The sequence below is a fragment of the Haliotis rufescens genome, unplaced genomic scaffold, assembly GCF_023055435.1.
Source record: "Haliotis rufescens isolate VD_foot unplaced genomic scaffold, xgHalRufe1.0.p SCAF_89, whole genome shotgun sequence".
Taxonomy (NCBI): Eukaryota; Metazoa; Mollusca; class Gastropoda; order Lepetellida; family Haliotidae; genus Haliotis; species Haliotis rufescens.
In genome coordinates this window covers 1028978-1050220 of record NW_025964382.1, presented here as the reverse complement: position 1 = coordinate 1050220, position 21243 = coordinate 1028978, and the positions used below count along the sequence as shown (strand labels likewise).

General features: G+C 39.6%; 1 protein-coding gene across 1 annotated transcript in view; it reads right to left on the bottom strand.

Annotated features, from left to right (window-relative positions):
* The window catches only part of LOC124150699, a 35220-nt gene extending 20879 nt beyond the window's left edge, over positions 1-14341 (bottom strand). The window contains exon 1 of the mRNA XM_046522701.2: positions 14284-14341. Coding sequence (XP_046378657.2) covers positions 14284-14338 — 55 coding nt within the window. The 5' untranslated portion in view covers positions 14339-14341. The remainder of the gene's footprint in view (positions 1-14283) is intronic.
* Between the last annotated feature and the right edge of the window lie 6902 nt (positions 14342-21243).

Sequence of the window (21243 nt, the reverse complement as noted above, 5' to 3'; positions counted from 1 at the left end):
AAGATTTATCAGCATTTTGATCTGCATCAGATTCTTTGAGCATTTGTTCGATGAGTTCGTCGCATTCCATAATGTAATACCTAAGGAGATATTTAAGTCTAACATAATATAATATGACATATCCAATACAACCCGTAATAATGAACTGTTGTGAAAGAATGAGGATTTCGAACCACATTTTATGTAATATTAACCGCTAATGTTCAATTTGCTATAATTTTGCTACATTTTTGCTACATTCTGCTATAATTTTGCTACATTTTGCTATAATTTTGCTATAATTTTGCTACAATTTGCTAAGCAATTGCATAAGCAGCTGGTTGATCGGTTTTTAATACGAGTTTACAGTGCTTCGTTGCCGCTAACACTTTTCTGACTTTGTCTCGTTCCCCCTTGGTATAAATGACATCATTTTCGCGTAAACATTCCTCGAATGAATCTCGATCTTTGCAATGAAACAGTGCTACCCATTTGGTCTGCTCTCTGAGATCTTTCAGGACAGAGTTGTATTTTTGAGTAAGTACCCAAACGCTATGTTGAGTATGCCGACCGGAGAATGCTAAATACGAAAGCATATCTTTCTTTTTTGTGAGTTCTTTACTCGCGCTGCAGTCGTCTATTACGAAAAGGGTCGATTCTCCTTTGTATTTTTCGTGACATACTCGGAGGCAGTCTTGTAAACGATCGCCCGGATCGACTCTGTGTACCCCATCATCATTCATTACCCAATCTCTCGATAGGTATGTTTTATTAACGCTTATAGTCGGGCACAGAATAATAATATGATCGAAAACGTCCCGATAATGACTTTCTAAAATATCTAGAATAAAGGCTGTTTTTCCGCAGCCCGTTTGTCCGCATATGATAGCGCAGTGCGGATCTCTAGGTAAAAGATTATCAATAGATTGCTTGCACGAATCTCCCATTCTGTATATTAAGTTGCGCATCCATAATCACGTACAAATATATGTTTAATTTACCAGCCGCTTCCTGGAGCTTCGTTATCTGTATGGTGGCACCCTCGCTAGCATTTTCTATTCTCCTCCCACTGCCGTGTAATTGGTCATCGTCCGTTGTTCGCATGTCGAGCCATAGCGCGTACTTCGTGGTGAGGTATTCACCCATCGATACACTCCCGAGAGACAGATCTTTCACGACCGCGTTAACTTCCGGAGAACGTTTTATAGAAGGAAGTTTTTTAATCTCATCCCACTGGTGATACGCTAGCATTCCTTGGCTATATAGTTGATTAGGAACGCCCTCGATAGTCAATTCTACTTTTGTAATCTTGGGATTGTAGAACTTCTCGGTATTTCTTTTAAACGCATCGGAGGGGTCCTCGAACAACATTAAAATACCCTTCAGCGACCTCGTGGGGACGTTTAGATTGATATTCCACATCGTATCTTTTTTGTCCCTCGTTATCTTTCGGTGTCGCAGCACGCGATCGTACAAAATGGCTAAACTTCCGGTATACTGGTTACGAATTTGTCTGGCTAATTCGGGATCCGTTATCATATCGTACTCCAGCGAGATATTGTCAATAGAATAGCTAGCATCATCATTAGCAGATCTGATTACTCTACCGTAGTCATTAAAAGTGAGTTCGTATTCTAACCTATCGCCTAGGGATGCTTGATAAAAGGGCATGTGGGAATCTAGTAATTCAAAGTCTAGGGGAATATAGAATCTGTTACCTAATGCGTCGGCAACGGCCTTATCTTTTTCGTTGGTATCAACACCATTTTCAGCACCCACGCGCAGTCTCAATGTGTTCTTATTACAAATACCTTGGTACTGTAAGTTTTCCCGCTCTTTATCCGTTCTCCAGAGATCCATGTAACAATAGTATACATCGCTATCGTCGATACTCAAAACCTCATTACCGCTAATTTTAATGGCGATTTTCTTAACGATAGCACAACCTATGTTCTGAACGGGCTCCCTGTTAACGTCTGTAGAAGTCAAACTAATCGTAAACGCTAGTCGGACAGTTCCCGGAACTAACACATCGTGTGCGCCGAGATTAGGAAAGCGAACCAGAAGCGTTTGATTCTGATCGATGGTACTAGGGTTATTAGTTATAGTTACAGACTGACGAATTGCTTTGACCCCTAATGGATCTCGAAGTCTACGTTGTGGGTTTAACTTGCGTCCGTATTGCGAAGACATTGTTTATATTGAAATTATGTACCCTATGTTTAATATAAAAATGACTGATCTTGATATTAATAACTATGATCTAAGTACCTATGATGATCTGAATCCAATCGAAGAGGGTACTGATGAAACCAACTTTGGTGGCACGAATCTTAACGATGAACTTTTACAATCGTCCGTCAATGATTATTACGATGCCTTAAAAGATGATACCCCAATAGGTCGTGACTATTCAAAGTTTGAGATAGATAGTAAAGGAATATTGCGACTGCGTGACTCTCCGGATATTGATCTTATGCATTCTCGTACTCGTAAGCCCCTAGCCTTGTCTAGGATAGCTGCTAAACACGGCATCATCACTGTTCGTGATAAATTAGGTTTTGTGGACTACCGACGACTTTCCGCGAAGACTACTAAGGTTCTTCGAACCGTGCGTGATGAACTCGTTAATACAGATGATTTGGAAGAAGCCTCTAACGTGGCCTCGAACGGACTCGGAGAAATCTTAGATACCTATTACGATAATTCCACGGTCAGTGTATCACCATATTCGGAGTTTAGTATTAGGGAATTACGAGGTCTTGACAAGGCAATGCGAACAATGCGGGGAGAACTCATCAATAATACAGCCAAGATATCCGAAATCGACAAGCATATAGCTAAAGAGAAAACAAAACTCGAACAGGCGGACGATGAGTTCAGTAGACGCCGCGTAGCGGAAAGATTGCGTAACTTAGAAGACGAAAGATCGGCCCGCCTCGAAGCGGCTTCCAGTAATAGAAAGGCACTTCGTTCGCAAATCAGTCGTATTCGAGAAACTATCGATCAAGTCCTCAACGATGACACTACACTGGCCGATAAAATTAAAACATTGTTCAGAGAACAGGGAATAACCATTGCCAGTATTTTAACCGCGTTGGGATTTATTATATCGACTTTGACTCTCTCGTTAACAGGTGGCAGTACAGGTGGAGGTACACCGCCCAACGATAAAAATGGTATAAAAGAGTGGATAAAAAAGCATTTAAAAGCATTAGGTTCAGCACTGGGAAAGCTCGCTGAGAAAGCCGCGGCCGCACTTCCCGGTATAATAGGGAGTGTTGTTTCCTGGCTATTGAATTTATTAGCTAAGACCACCACTTGGCTTAGTCAAAACTTGTGGGGGTTGATCGTAGCAATTGCAGGGCTGTTGTACGTATTCGCTAAGAACTATTTAACCACCAAATCATGAGTAAACCAACAGAGACTCCACCCACTACAAGCGCTGTTTTTTCATCGATATGTTGTTGATTTTTAGCCTCAATATGCGGTGGTACTTGTGCATTAGTAGATGGTTGAGCGATAGTTGGTGTTTGCGGCTTGACTATTCCCTTTTCGCCCGTGATCGTTTGCGTTATTAATTCGACGTTAATATCTGAATTTATACCTGGTTTTTGTTGATCGGTAGCGATAACAATTTTATTATTATAGCCTATCACTTGACCGATCTTAAGTTCCATATTACTCGGAGACATGTATAGTCCCGGCGCATAAACGAAGTCCACTTTGGATTGAGCGTACTGTAATGCATCTTGAAAACGCTTTATAGACGATGGTATGTCAACTGGTGAATTAATGGCGTCCTCCACGTTTGAGACAAACTGTTTTTGCGCATCAAACGCCGTCCCAGTACCGATAATGGATGTTCGTGTTTGCGATTGTGCACCGAGAATTGCCCATACATAAGTTCTTATCGATTCATTAACTCTTTCAAATCCTGGGTTAGTAAAATTATTTTCCGTTTTATCATTAAGAAATTCATTCCAAGCATCTGTTGTATCGTTTGGATGCACAAACTTTGTTATAAGATAAGGAATGCCACTCTCAAAGTTCATACGATCTGCTCTAAACTGTTTATCCGAGAGAGCAAAGCCTGAAGGGATCACACCCGCTTTAATTAAATAATCGCTTTTATCTTTAATAGTTCTTTGTCCATTGTACGGAATACCTAGACCATGGCTAGGTCCACTAATGCGCCAATCTTTACTCGTAGAAACATTAAATTCATTACAAATACGTTCGAAGGCCCTCTTATTATAATGATTATTTGCATGATTCCATGCTGGATCCATCGGTAATGGAGCACTAATTTCTTTAAGTATACGTCTAATCTGATAGTACACGTGAAATAATATAACAGACTTATATAGTTTAAATCCTGGGACATTAACAGATACACCACATCCCGTTGTGGCACACCATACGGCAAAGTTTAACTGATTCTGCCAAAATTGCATCGGACGGTTAAACCAATCGTCCACCATTGTATCGTTAGTTGCCGTGAAACTGTATTTTTCAAAGATATCGTGGAATTTAACGGTAAACTCAGCACCGGAGGCAGTTACCATAATCGATTGATTAGTAATGTGAGTCGATTTCATATTTAAGTTATGATATAGTATCATTGTATATTTAATATGTATGTTACACTACCTGGAATAACAAATGGTCAGTCTATTGAACTGCTTCATACTATCGATAACTCGGATGGACAGCTTGAAGTCGCTATCTGTGACGTAACGTATTACCTGCTGTGGACCAATATAAGTGCTGCAAAAAGGAATAATAAGATGATTATACCAGGTGAAAACAGGGGTAGTGAAAAACTCATTATTATACCTGATGGGTATTACAGCGTATGCTCACTCAATGATGAAAATTTTAAGTCTAATGGAATGAGTATCACACAAAATGAGTCGAATGGGACAGTGAAAATATACACTGGAAAAACAGGTATAATTATTGACGAGAACTTAGCAATTACACTTGGATTTGGACAGTCAGTAGTATTACCACCTACAAAAACAGTGACTGTATATGCATTACCCGATTTAGTTCCCTATAAAGAGTTGTGCATCCATCTTGATCAGATCAGTACAACGGATAATATTCAACAAGAAAGTCCTTCAACTCTACTCAGATGTGTTCCAGTTAAAGATGAAAAATATAATAGTGGTAGAACGGAATCTTTCTCAACATTACAATATAAAAAATTAAAGCGTGGTATTATTTCAGACCTCAAAATTTCTGTATTAGATGTAAAACATCAACCTGTACATATAGGATACTTAAGTGTAACACTCCATATTAAAAATAATGGTTAATTCCATATTTAAGTTATGATATAGTATCATTGTATATTTGATATGTATGTTACACTCCTGGGAATAACAAATGGTCAGTCTATTCAACTGCTTCGTACTATCGATAACTCGGATGGACAACTTGAAGTCGCACTATGCGATGTAACGTATTACCCGAGGTGGACCAATATAAATGCTATAAAAAATAATAATAGGATAAATATATTATCCGTACTTGGCACTGTCAAAGACATTACTATACCTGATGGGTATTACAGCGTAAGCTCACTCAATGATGAAATTTTTAAGCCTAATAAAATTAGTCTCACACAAAATGAGGCGACTGGGACAGTGAAATACAACCATTCAGATGATATAATTGTATTGGGCCAACCAGGTAGAGAGGAATTTAGTCGCTTAGATGACACACATCCTTATATTAAATTACCCGATTTAGTTCCCTATAAAGAGTTGTTCATCCATCTTGATCAAATAAGCATGACGGATAATATTCAACTAGAAAGTCCTTCAACTCTGCTCAGAAGTGTTCCAGTGAAAAATGAAAAATATAATAGCGGTAGAACGGAATCTTTCTCGTCATTACAATATAAAAAATTGAAGAGTGGTATTATTTCAGACCTCAAAATTTCTGTATTAGATGTAAAACACCAACCTGTACATATAGGATACTTAAGCGTAACACTCCATATTAAAAATAATGGTTGATGCATCAGGCCCTGGAACAGTAAGACAATGTAATACAATTGTGCTTTCCGATCTCGGAGACACGGAAGGATTTGATAAACCCGGTGACAATGGTAAGTTATACGCTTTACACTTACACGATAATGTATACAAGCGGAAAGAAGTCACATTCACGGGTAATCTAGGAGATTTAAGCGATGTCGACGTTAGTAGACTCCTTAAAAACACTTCGTACAATATTACTCGCAACGATGATAATAAATGGACTATGGTCGAAGCAAACATCGAGTGGCTACTGAATATCGTCATTATCCCACCTTATGCGATGATGGGTAAGGGACATAATTTAACTAAGATAATAAATAGTGGCATCGTACTCGCGGCTTATATCCCGTCAAAGCGAAAAAGTGTGTTGGTCACTCCCCTGCCAGATGATCCAGGTCATATGATATATAGTCGTCCGGCCTTAAAAAACATTAGTTTAAATTTGGTTACTGAATTCGAAGAAATTAAAGTTAACCTAAGTGCAATACCTAATCTTTCTACGCTTATTATTGAAGTCTTGTTCGGAGATGCACCGGTAGATGCCTTCGAAATATTACCAGGTCTATCGATTAAATGGTTCAAGAATCACGAGCGTCAACGTTGCAGTATTATTCATATCGGAGCATCGCCCGTTGCAACCCTCGAGGGGGTCCAAATTATTAAAAGTGGTAGTATTTCTCTTTCTAAGATATTATTGCCGTATAATATACATTTAATAAGGTTGATGTATAGTCTCAAAACATTTAAGCAAGACCAATTAAAGACTATTATATGATCGTTATATACACTATGAGTTTATATCCGGCGCTCAATGAAGCATTTGAAAAGATGGAAACTGTTGATGGATTTCGATTACATCAAATAAGCGACATAAAACATCGAATAGGGAAGGATAGGGAGTTGAGACTTGGATTGTATAAAAAGTATCGCAGAGCCGTGAATGCTCTGGACGGAGTTGACACCGCTCTTGTAGTATCTGGCATGGGACTCGGTGTAGCGGGTATCGGTTTACTATCAACTATAATCGCCGCGCCTATCGTGCTAGGCATGGAAATAGCCGCTGGAGTCTCGGGACTGGCAGGAATAGCGATAAAATTCATTTCTCGTGGGTTACAAAAGAAAGCATTAAAACACGATAATATTCGGATACTCGCCGAAGCAAAGTTGAACAGCATCGAGGATCATATTTCGACAGCAATGGCCGATTGTAAGATATCCGAGGATGAGTTTCGTTTAGTGCTGTCGGAACTCAACAAATACAATAAAATGAAGCAGGAGATTCGATCAAAATCTCGTAAGACCAGTGGTATTAGCGAAGACGAGAAAAAAAAGTTCATAGAAGAGGGGAGGCAACAAGCGCGTCAATTATTCCGTGCCAAAACCAAAGAACTGGTTGGAGATTAAAAATAGATTGCTTACTATCGTTTGATCACATTTAGACAATTGCTTACATAAATATATAATAATGGAGAAAGCTATTAAATGGAAAGAATTACCACAAGGTTTTTATTATATCAGTGATGTCAAACCAACCAAATACGGTTATCAATTGTTTCTTATCAATTTACAAAAAGAGTGTAGTTATATAGTCTGGTCTCCTAGTAAAATTAACGAAGAACTTAATAAAAATGTTGAACATCGCTTTATAGATAAAAATAATCAAGAATATTTTTATTACCATTTAGGCTCATCTAAAGCAATGATTGGCCCCAGGTATTGGTGAGCTAGAGCCAATTTAACTTAATCTCATGACTATCGTTAAATCGCATAATCATTTTGACATAAAAAATTCCCCCTGTAGTAGCAGTATAGGTATATGAATCTGGCTCCAGTGGAAGTGGTCCAGAACCATCATTACCTATACTACTACGGATTAATAACTCCTTACTTACAGCAGACGGAACATTCCGAGGAAATTGAAATTGTTTACGAAGTGAGCACTTCCTGGTTACAAATTTGCATTAATAGACAGCCGCTAAGAGGCGTGTCCCGCGTGAACTATCGGAAATCACAAATGCCGCGATACGATGAATGCCGCGGTACCATGGGGTCCGAAGCACAAACCCTGGTTTAATTTAAAGTGTAGAGCTATGAGACGTAATTATCACAAGTCTAAACGTACCTATGAGCGTAATCAATCTCACGAAAATCGATCTAATTTTCTGAAAGCCAGTAAAACTTACAGTAAAACTTTAAAACAATCGTTCAACTCCTTTAGACTGAATTGTGTTGAAAAGTTACGTACTGCACAAGATAAAGATAAAAAATTGTTCTTGAATGTACTAAAATCATTTGATAATAGAACTAAAAAGGATGAAATAGATATAGAGAAGTTACTCGCTCATTTTAGAGACCTGAATAAGGGACAAGCTGAAGATTACGATAATGAGTCTGTCCTGGGTGACTTGTTACATAATGATGAGTTAGATTGTGCAATTACTCGTGGCGAAATTCTTTCTGCAGTCAATGGTCTTAAAACTAACAAAGCTTGTGGATTAGATAACATATGTAATGAGTATATCAAAGCTTCTATTCACCTCATGTTGCCTGTTTATGTAATATTGACTACAAGCTTACTCTGACCACGTTGACCTAATTGGCAAAGCCCAAGCCAGGTTCAGGAAAAACTACTCAACTACTTACAATATATAAACTTTTAAAGCACTCGTAGAAATACGCATCAGTCGGAAAGCGCACGTTAAATCTCCAAAGTAAGTAAGTAAGTAAGTCGTAGATGTATACTTCAACCATAATAAGAGGCTGTATTGTGTTTTTGTTGATTTTAGTAAGGCCTTCGATACGGTTTGGCGTTGTGGCCTATGGTACAAAATAAATTACAAAATAATATTACTGGTAAATGCTTTAATGTTATCAATAGCATGTACAAACACATAAAATCATGTGTTTCTCATAATGGTAGTGTCACTGAATTCTTTCCTTGTAACATAGGAGTCAGGCAAGGCGAAAACTTATCGCCATTTCTCTTTGCCCTTTATCTAAATGACCTTGAGTCTTTTTTGTCAGATAACGACGTTATTGGTCTTGAAAAAGTAAATGATTATGTTCTAAAAGAAATTGGAAGTTTTATCAAGCTATTGGTAATTCTTTACGCAGATGATACAGTCCTAATGTCCGAGACACCTTCCGACCTGAAACTATGTTTAAACGTATTTGAAAATTATTGTAATCACTGGAAACACATCGTTAACACTACTAAAACAAAAAATTTAGCTTTTGCTAAACGATCTTTTAAAATTGCCTGTACATTTAGACTTCAAGATACGATTCTCCTTATTGAAAAACAATATGTCTTTCTAGGCATTTTATTTTCAAGAAACGGTCGATTTTGCAAAGCCATTAAACGGTTATCTGGCCAATCTTCTAGAGCAATGTTTGCTATTTTTTGAAAAATACCAGTATTAGAAGTACCAATTGACTGTCAACTTAAACTGTTTGACTATCTTGTTCAACCTATATTGTTGTATGGATCCAAAGTTTGGGGCTTCGAAAATACTGTTATACTGGAACGTGTTCACTTAAGATATTGTAAATATAATTTGAAGGTTAAGCAAACTACCCCTGATTTCATAGTGTACGGGGAATTAGGGATATACCCATTAAATATCCATGTTAAGTTAAGAATGGTATCATATTGGTGTAAATTAGTTCTGTCAGAAACCAAATTATCAGGTATAATGTACAAACTTATGTTCAAACTCCAAATTGCCCACCCAGAGTTTAAGTTCCCACTTGTAAATGAAATCCAACGTATTTTACAAAGTACAGGTCTGAATCACATTTGGCTGTCTCAGGAATTTCCCAGTGTACAATGGAAAACGGCCAACGTCAAAACTCTCCTTATAGATCAATTTTTACTAAGCTGGAAGAGTAGTAAAGTAAATTCCTCAAAAGGACACTATTATAATCTGTATAAAGATATCCTCTCAGTAGAAGACTACTTATTGTATTTACCTCATAATTTACGCATCTGGCTTACTAAAAATCCTAACCACCAACCACCGACTCCCAACTGAAACTGGCCGATGGTATAACCTCAATAGGGAAGAAAAGCTTTGCTCTCTTTGTAAAAATAAAATTGGTGATGAATTCCATTTTATACTAGAATGCCATGAATTGGATCATTTAAGAAATAAATATCTCCCATTATATTATTGTAAATATCCAAATACTGAAAAAATTGTTTCACTTATGACTTGTTCTTATAAACCTCTCCTCTTACGACAAGCCCAGTACGTAAAATATGGACTGCGTATGCTCCACTAACTATTGTCTCATTTCTTTGTATATATGTCTTTATGTCACCTAGGTGATTCATGAGAAATAAACATAATCTTCTTCTTCGTCATTGCGGTATAGTCAATTACAGGTAAAGTGTTCAGATTGAAAGAACAGAGCGAATGTTTATACAGTGCATAGTGGTTGTGAGATTATGGCAACCATCTGTTAGATTTGTCAAACAGACTATCCACTCACACTCCCTTTTAAAATAATAGACACGCATTTGTATTATAAGACCTCTTCCGGTCAGGTAAAACAAATTCCCTAAAGTCTTGGTAAATTTTGATTCACAAACAACAAATACCACGTTGTGCAAATTATTATAAAATTCACACGGTAGGTTAATATATCTAATTTGATGTACTCACAGTTTATAATGCGTAGTTACTGAGATTTAGGGTATTGTCGGTGGCGAGTCGAAACATTAAAAACAATAGGTAACTTTAATAAATTCAATATATTTACAAGACGATTAGTTTTCAAGTATGAAGAGACACAAGTGTATCAACCGCTTGTTAGCTAATACAACAATGACCGCGCCGACTTCGTACACAAAGAAATATTTTGTGAACATAAAGCACACTTTAACTTCACTTTAAGGTAATTTGACGATACAAATAACTTCAAAAAGGAAGCTTTTAACATATCACATTAGGTAAAGTATTTTTTTCTTATGTTTTAAACAATATAGATTGCCATTAATTTTGTAACACAATGATCGCTCGTCCATATCAACATTTTACACGAAGATATAAGACAGCAAAACAGATCAGAATGCCAATATGGTTATCTTTCTAAAACATATCACAGACATTACAATCAAACATCAGGTGCAGTATTATTTGAAATACAAAGTTAGTGAATCAAACAGAATAATGAAGACAAATATTTTCTAAGTTTAACAAATGTTGCAGTAAAGCGTCAATATTACATCATATCCAGCCATTATGCCAGAAAATAAAGTCGCTGATGTGAAAGAGTATTTAAAAAGTCTAAACGTCAGGCTTGATAATGTCCTTCAAATTTATCACATAAAATCTTATTATGCAAAAAAAGCAGGTAATTTCACAATATGTAAAAGATATGGGATGCAATTATCGAAAATACTGTGCTGTATCATCGAAAATATATATTTGTGTACGATATTCACAGACTTTTGTTGCACAATTAGTGTCAAAACATTTGTAGTCTACAAAACAAATTTGGGAGTCATTTGACCCTTCGGGAGTTATCTAAACCTACGACGGGGGAGTCGTTTGGGCCTAAGAGGAGTCAAATGAGCCCAGGCTCAAATGACTCTAGAGTCGTCTGAGCCCGGGGAGTCATTTGAGCCTCCTACACTGGCGTCCTGTTGGAAAGTATGCAGCTCTTGGTGTTGACGGAAACAGAGGACAACGTGACGTTTTAAAAATGGCGCCCCTGTAGTTAACTGCAATAACACGACCTATGCATACATGGTGCTGCGTTCAGTGCCGAAAACTATCAAACTATCACACTTCCGCCGCCCCATCGATCATCAGTCTTCACAACACGATCATCGTGACAACATGAACGCCATACACGGCGACGCCATACCCATATACGTCTATCGGCGTTCTTGAGGTGAAATCTGGATTCATCAGAGAAGAGAACGCCACGCCAGCGTCGAAGTAACCATTGTCTGGTCCGTGTGGAAATGCATGTCGGTGCCTTAGGGTCAGAATCGGGCTAAAGAAAGGATGACTGCACGTTCCCGTGCCTCAAGTGTCAATCTCGGTATTGCGTCCTCATTGCTATTCCGCGCCTACATCAATTATGCGGGTAGCCTTTGAATGCCATCTCTTTATACCCAATTTCGTTCCGCGTGTAAAAACGTGTTTTTGAGTACTGTTCTCATTTGCGTTGTAATGTAAACACCAAAGGCTGGAACTGCTGGAATATTGCTAGACATGAAGGGAAAGTTGACTATTGAAAAGTTGAAGTTATTCCTTTTATCATACAGTCTTGTGGAGAATATTTCGTCCTGATTGGCTATGTTGGAGTTTCCATCTCAAGAACTAATACTTCAAAACATATCATGTGGACCCTTCCATAATGAAAGCTTTCGTTTAATCATTTGAAACCAATTAATACATTTTGATGTTTTTCGGTGATCCGATCATAAAATTACGAACACTATTTCGCCCTATGGAATCTGTTCCGACAGAAAATCAAGACTGATTTTTCTCTAGCCATGACATTTTGATTTGAGTAATTTAAGATCTGTAACCCTCGACGGCGGTTGAAGTAGCGAAAACTAATTATTTCACTTCACTGAAAGTCGTCTAAGATGGTTCTAATCGTTATATATTTGTTTTAGCAATAGTTTGTCATGAAGTATGGCAGAAATATAATTCCCGCAAGTAGGACTAGTACCATAAATCCGTAGGAATTCTAAATTGTGGTTCAATCTGCTGATTAGCATCATTTACACGTGACAGACTCCTCGATTCCCGATTCAAACCGATACCCATGTTTTTAGGTTTTAGTCCTGTTTCAAAAATCCTGACCATATCAGGGCGAATGTTTGTTTGTTGTTTAACGCCGTACTCAGCAATATTCCAGCTATATGACGGCGGCCTGTAAATAAACGAGTCTTGACGACACAATCCAGTTATCCACGCACTTGGGATACGATGACATGCATCAACTAAGTCATCGAGCCTGACCATCCGACCCCTCCGTCGCCTCTTACAACAAGCATAGTCGCCTTTACTGAAGACCTGTTCTACCCCAGATCTTCACGGGTGACATATACTTATGAATCGGTATCAAATGGTCTCCTCAACGATACCGACAATATCATGAGAATGGTTCATGAATCACTATCAAATAGCGATGAAATCAAATGTTCGCGAAAAGGTGAGTGTATCCTTCCCCACCGGTGCCACCCGTCACAAACACATGCCAAGGCAAATCAATCGTTCATCTTTTCTGTCAACTTTTGTCACTGATGTGTCAACTTTGGAAACGTAAACAAACAACCCATAGTAACTAACCTCTGTCATCAACACAACCCATAGTAACTAACCTCTGTGATCAACACAACCCATAGTAACTAACCTCTGTCATCAACACAACCCATAGTAACTAACCTCTGTGATCAACACAACCCATAGTAACTAACCTCTGTGATCAACACAACCCATGGTAACTAACCTCTGTCATCAACACAACCAATAGTAACTAACCTCTGTCATCAACACAACCCATAGTAACTAACCTCTGTCATCAACACAACCCATAGTAACTAACCTCTGTCATCAACACAACCAATAGTAACTAACCTCTGTGATCAACACAACCCATAGTAACTAACCTCTGTCATCAACACAACCCATAGTAACTAACCTCTGCCATCAACACAACCCATAGTAACTAACCTCTGTCATCAACACAACCCATAGTAACTAACCTCTGTCATCAACACAACCCATAGTAACTAACCTCTGTCATCAACACAACCCATAGTAACTAACCTCTGTCATCAACACAACCCATAGTAACTAACCTCTGTCATCAACACAACCCATAGTAACTAACCTCTGTCATCAACACAACCCATAGTAACTTACTAAATAACTAACCTCTGTCATCAACACAACCCATAGTAACTAACCTCTGTCATCAACACAACTCATAGTAACTAACCTCTGTCATCAACACAACCCATAGTAACTTACTAAATAACTAACCTCTGTCATCAACACAACCCATAGTAACTAACCTCTGTCATCAACACAACCCATAGTAACTAACTAAATAACTAACCTCTGTCATCAACACAACCCATAGTAACTTACTAAATAACTAACCTCTGTCATCAACACAACCCATAGTAACTAACTAAATAACTAACCTCTGTCATCAACACAACCCATAGTAACTAAATAACTAACTAACCTCTGTCATCAACGTTAACTGAGAAACATACCCTGCATGAAGGCGTAGGAGACAGCAAGAAGTAGAGTTCTTGTGAGCCTCATCATGAGTCCGTCTCCGGATGGCGTCTGCGCGTTTACATTCTACACTGATCAGTATCTATCGGAATTCAATTTCAGGTTAATATTTATTACAAGGGAATGCAACATCGATTACGGTTATAGATCATTCGTTTCAGTAATTAGTCGTGCGTTTATACACTTTGAGTGTTGATTGAAAAAAGTCAATAAGGTTATATTTGCCGTGGCTGTAACTAAGAAACAGGATCACACTGGTTCACGTGAACAGTAAGGATCACAAAAGTAGTGTATTCATTTAAGTAAAGCCACATAACTCGTTCCACAACCATAAGGAATGGTCATCGTTCCATTCGTCATATTAGGTTAGCAGAAAAAATATTGGGCTCGGCTGACGACTCACCCAATATTTCTTCTGCTAACCTAATATGACACGGTATATGCAACTGAAGACACTATAATTAATAATATACCCGTGAAAGTGAGTGGTTTACTTTTTTTCCCCACCGCATATTGCCACTATGTAGGAACGGGACGAGTTTGAACCTTTCACGCCTCTTCTCACCGTTAAAGAAGTATCAACTCTTTAAAATAGATTTAAGTATTGGTTATAATCCTCGGGTAACAAAAGCTTGATCATGATTCAGGTGATCATGAGAACGTCTGGTTACTCGTCAGAGAGTGGAAGGTCGGTGCTATGCTTAAAGATGGTACTTTTTGTTCCTTTGCCTTTGCCCGGTGCTCGGCAGTTAGGGCAAATTAGGAACTGGTCAGCTCTACGTGGTATGACAGTGGGCTAGCTGTAAAATCGGCATATGTCAGGATTATGCCAGGAGAGAGAGAGAGAGGAGGAGGGGGGGGGGGGGGGGGGGGAGACAACAGCCAGACACACGTGCACACACACGCACGCACACACACATACACACACATACACATGAATGTCGCTATATTACGGAAGCGTAGTAGGGCCACGGTGAATATCTTTTCGTCTTAGTATCTCCTACGTAGGACTTACTATCTCCTACGTAGAACTTACTATCTCCTACGTAGGACTTAGTATGGCCTAGAATCACTATCTCCTACATACGACGTAGTCCTACGTAGGAGATAGTAAGTCCTACGTAGGAGAAACTTAGTCCTACAAAGGAGATAGTAAGTCCTACGTAGAAGATAATAAGTCCTACGTAGGAGATACTTAGACAAAAAAAAAATCACCGTGGCCCTACTACGCTTCCGTACTATATAAGTCAGTAATCTTGAACGCGATGTTACCCTTCATTTCATCGTACCTCATACAGCATCGATCGCAGACTCCCCTTCAAAAGCACGGCTTGACCAACGATAAAAAAAGGTGCATTGACCCAACATGTTCGACCGCCATCGCCATGACAGACATTGAGGGTAGTCTTGCAGTCTGTACCTTGATGGCCCACATGTTTAAAGGGTTAGTATTGTAGTGAGAACACAACACGCTGGAAGAATCTTTCCAAACTGTAAAAGGACAAGAAATGTTTGGTCACCCCACGTGTAGAATGATGGCTATCAACAATTAATTTCCATTCCAAGAATATTCTCAAATTGGGAATTGATTTGGATGCATTGGCATTTTGTAAATTGATATTTGATCGTGTAGTTCACGATAGTCTGTATTTGTATATCACAAACATTTGAAAAGCTTCCATTTGTTGTGTTTGAAATAGATGATAGTCTTCTATTTTTCATTCCTGATGTTGATACACTATACTCACTTGAAATCACCTGGAAGACCATATTGTGGGTAGGTTTCTCTGCAGGATAAAGCCAGAGGTTATAAACGGTTTATTTACGGATACAAGCACAACTGTATACAAGTACAAAAGATGAGGGAGGTTCCACTTTCAGTGATTAGAAACATTGGGGCGCCAACGTCTAGCTTCCCAGTCAGAATTAACCATTGGAGATAGGAGATCTAAATGAATACTGGGCTGTGTTATCATTTCAAAATAGTAGTTTGAGATATGGAATATCTACATTTATATAGGGTGTACCAGGCCTCTTACCTGTTACGTGTCGACTTCCAAATTAAAGGTAAGGTGAGTTGTAAAGGGCGGACGCTCTACCTCTAGACCACGGAGGCGGTTTCAAATTGAGTGAGTGAGTGAGTTGGGTTTAACGCCGCTTTTAACAGTATTCCAGTTATATCACGGCGTGTCAGCTTAATGTGGGAGGAAAGCCCGAAGTGATGCAGGTCTCAGACGTTTACCACTTCGGTGAAACCCACGAGCACTGGTATGGTGCTTACAAACCTAGAAACATAATCGGGGCGAACCGGGTTTCGAACCTACAATCATAGGTTTCTGGCGTGCCCAAGGGACGCAACTCTGCACAGCTAATCGCGGCGCCTAAGACGACTGGGCCACCCGTGCCCCTGAAACAATAAGTTATCCCAGACATCTATACGTAAATTAATTCAGTGTGAAACCAACAAACAACAAAGAAATGGTGTACAATTTACAGTTGTATTATAACATGAACTAGGTTTACAAATCAATACAAATTACTGCACAGCTATTACAATAGCTGCACAAAATTGAGTGGCACTACAAAATGTAATGGCAGTGTAATTACATGGCAGTATAACATATGATAGTAGTGGTAGTAATATTCACCTAGCAAGCTTCCAAAATAGGCCTAGGCTGGATGTCCTTGGTGAAAACAATGATCTTTACACATCCGCTGGTCTTGATGTAATGTGAGATGTAATGTGAGATGATAGAAGCATGCATTTGCCCACTTATATATATAGTGTAAATACCTTCTAGAGGCTGCCATACCATTCTGGATTAGTCCATATCGTTTCGAGAAGAGTCCAGATTACACTTGACTTCAAAAGCACAATATACGTACAGTAACTTCCATACCACTGCTTACATTAGACTGTACCGTATTCTTCATATCAACCATTATCAAAACACAATGCGTTAGTTAATTTACAACATATTACAATGTATATTGCGATGCAATTAAGCCAGGGTGGTAGGGACATCAACTACCGCTTGGTTGCCTTGCGTTAACGAAGGACGTGTTAGAAGAGGCTCGATGACGAGCCGATGAATGTATGGACTGGGGATGCTGGGATGTTAGCTGCCTTTGCCCATTTCCCATTTGATCTAGTCAAATATGTCTTGTTCCCCTCTCGATCTCAGCCACATTTTGGTTTGAGAACGAAGCAACCCCAGCTAGCGATTGGTGTGATTGCAAGCGGCTGAAAGTTTGCGCACCGTTGTAAGGCGAATTGCTGTACATAGCTTGAAAGAGATTGGCGTTTTGCAACGCACCCCTTGTTTTAGCCACGTAAATTCGAGCACCATACAGGGTAACAACAAGTATCATCTTTAAACATATTTTGGTATGCCGCCGGCGGGGATGGAACCCCCGACCTTCCGCTCCCCGGGGGGGACGGTCTACCACCATACCACAGAGACAGTCCACGCCCTTCCCATCAATTTATCGACCCGTGAAGATTCCGGGGTAGAATAGGTCTTCAGCAACCCATGCTTGCCGTAAAAGTTGAATATGCTTGTCGTAAAAGGCGACTAACGGGATCGGGTGGTCAGGCTCGCTGACTTGGTTGATGCATGTCATCGATCCCAATTGCGTGGATCGATGCTCATGATATTAATCACTGGATTGCCTGGTCCAGATTCGATTATTTACAGACCGCCGTCATATAGCTGGAATATTGCTGAGTACGGCGTAAAACAACAAACCAACTAACCCATCAATTTATCACCGAAAAGTTACAAGAAGCAATATTCGCCGTATTGCTTGCGATTTAGAACAAAATCATTTGTATTTAGCTTAAATATTGAAAGGTGGCATCTTAAGACCAACGCCCTTGCCTCATGGTAAATGGCACATCTCATCAATTAACGTATACGTTAAGACCTGACAGAGAGCGCAATTATCCACGCGTCTACATCGCAGTGGACTTTAGGGAGTACCTTTCGTCTCGACATCTCCAATGTTCATAGGTCTTTAACACACAACTAAAATAACACTCACGAATCATAAGTGTTCTGCCTTGGAAGCTGCTATTTTTGTGTGTCTTTGGAGTGATGGTAATGCCATTTTCTTGCGGGCTACCTTGTTTAAGATGGCTCTGCGTGGGGTTTGAGATGCCACGCAGTGATACCGATGCTGAGGTATACTCACACGCAAAAGAAACGCAAGTCGAGTATGCAGTATACATGTTATTTATTTTCAACAGTAAAGACAAGAAATACTAATAGGGCAAGATTGACAAAAATTTGACTGAAGACAGTTTAATGGATTAAAAGGCAGATGACATAATTGAGTTTTTTCAAATGTTAAGGGCTTACACAGTTTCGGGTCAATACGGGTCAGTCAATACCTGGTGTGACCACCATTAGCTTTGATCACTGCCACACATCTCCTGTACATTGAGTGGATCAGACGATTTGTTAAGGCCCTAGGGATCCTCCTGCACACATCCAGAGCAGCTGTGCGTAGTTCGTCGGCAGTTGTAGGGACTGGGCGCACATTGTCCAGTTGCCTTTGAACCTCATCCCACAAGTGTTCGATGGGGTTCAGATCAGGGCTGAGGGCTGGCCACGGTAGAACACGCATGTTGTGTTGTTGCAGAGAGGCCATGGTAGGTCTAGCAACATGGGGACGAGCGTTGTTCTGCTGGAAAATGTGTTGTTGTTGAAAATGGAACAACGTGGGGTCTGATCACTTGGTCGATATACCGCTGAGCAGTGACGCCGTGTCTCCGACCTTGACCAACATTCACAAAGCACATGGGTCCAAGTCTCGCATTAAGTCCAATCCCTGCCCATATCATGACGCTAGGTCCACCCCATGGATCCCTTTCCACAACGTTTCTGTCAGCGAAACGATCACCTCGACGCCGCCAAATTCTGACTCTTCCGTCTGCTATGGAGACACAAAAGCCACTTTCATCAGAGAAGATGACACGCCTCCACTCACGATGACGCCAATTGCGATAACCCTGTGCCCACTGAAGTCGTGCTTATCGGTGCCGTGGTTGGAGAACAGGACGACATGCTGGTCGGCGACATCTGAGGTTGTTGGAACGGAGACGTCGAATCACAGTGTCCCGGCTAATGTGTCGATTATGTTTTCCTATGGTCTGTCGAGCACTTTCACTTGCAGTTAGGAACGGATGTCGCTGGTGTTGACGGGTAATCTGCCGATCTTGTCGAGGTGTGGTGACCCTAGGACGACCGCTCCGAGGAAGGTCATCTGTGGTCTGTGTAGCATTGTATCGATGCAGTTCGTGACAGTTCGTGCATTTTCGATTTCGCGAGAAATGGGTGCATGATACCCACATATTCATTGAAATGGTGCCTTTTGGCGATTCGTTGTTTATGTTGCGTTTTTACTCGGGGCTTCCAAAATGCAACCAAAAATATTGATAACACCATCAGACTTCACTACATGCTAAAACTCGTATCAATTTATGTTTCCGTGTTTGTTACCTATTTGCTTAAAACCACTTGCGTTTCTTTTGCGTGTGAGTATACAATGATCGGGTGTTGACGTCGAACGTATATGTGGATTGATACAAAGCTTTAAATACAACCCTGTTATTTTCTGCCAATACATTTATGTTCGTGCACTGCCCAGCTGTTTAGCTGTAATTGAAATGAATACATATGTGTATTCAATTGTTGCTTATTGTGTTGTTTACTTACAGCCTATGTGGGGGCACGGATGGCCCAGTCGTCTAAGGCGCCGCGATTCGCTGTGCAGAGTTGCGTCCCTTTGGCACGCCAGAAACCTATGATTGTGGGTTCGAATCCCGGTTCGCCCCGATTATGTTTCTAGGTTAGTCAGCACCATACCCGTGCTCGTGGGTTTCACCGAAGTGGTAAACGTCTGAGACCTGCATCACTTCGGGCTTTCCTCCCACATTAAGCTGACACGCCGCGATATAACTTTAATACTGTTAAAAGCGGCGTTAAACCAAACTCACTCACTACATTCTATGTAAATCTTTCAGTAATCAGCTTACTCCTAGTCGCACACCCATCCTGACACTGTCTGACTACAGGATTGTTTTCTTCATCAACATGATCAACCACTGCTTCCTCAAGTGGTGGTGCAACCTTGTTGTCGATGCAGAAGTTGTGCAGCTTGAAAGTAGCCATAATTACAGCTACACATCTTTGTGGATTAAACCATAAACATCCTGTGGACTAATGGAGACATCTGAAAATGCCATATTATCAAGTTCTTGTATTTGTTACAAATTATGAACTAATTTCAACAATTACAGCATTAACATTATGTTCATACAATATCATTAATGATAATTTTCAAACACATATCTTATAAACAATTCAAAACTTCATAAATGTCCTTATTCCTGAATGGAACCATGGATAATTCACAATGAAGTTTGCATAACATGTTGGACCTACCATCCCACCAAAATTTAAAGAAAGGCATTTTATATTATTGTTAGTCTATTCTTTCTCTCTTCTCTGTAATAACTGACCAGTCCCTGATCTGGTTTTCCATTACATTTCTGAAACTAGGCACATGTAATTTTGATATTATACCTGAATCTGGACTTTAGCACACCAAAGGCCCTTTCAACAGTGTTTCTTGTCCTGATATGGGCTGCATTGTACTTTTTCTCAGGCTCCGTCTGAGGATCTGCTAAGGGGGTTAGCATCCAAGGTCTGCATGCATATCTGTACAAATAGTAGAAGCCAAATAACATTTGTTTACAAATGTAGGATATTAATGACTTACATAGTAACATCAGAAATATTAATGATAGTTACACAAACGTGGCACTTTCCTTCACAAAAATTCTAGTTTCAAAACTCTCAACTTGGTACCTATATTTAGTGCATTATGGATGAGGTTCAACTGGTTTACCCTGAGTCACCAAGTAGCCA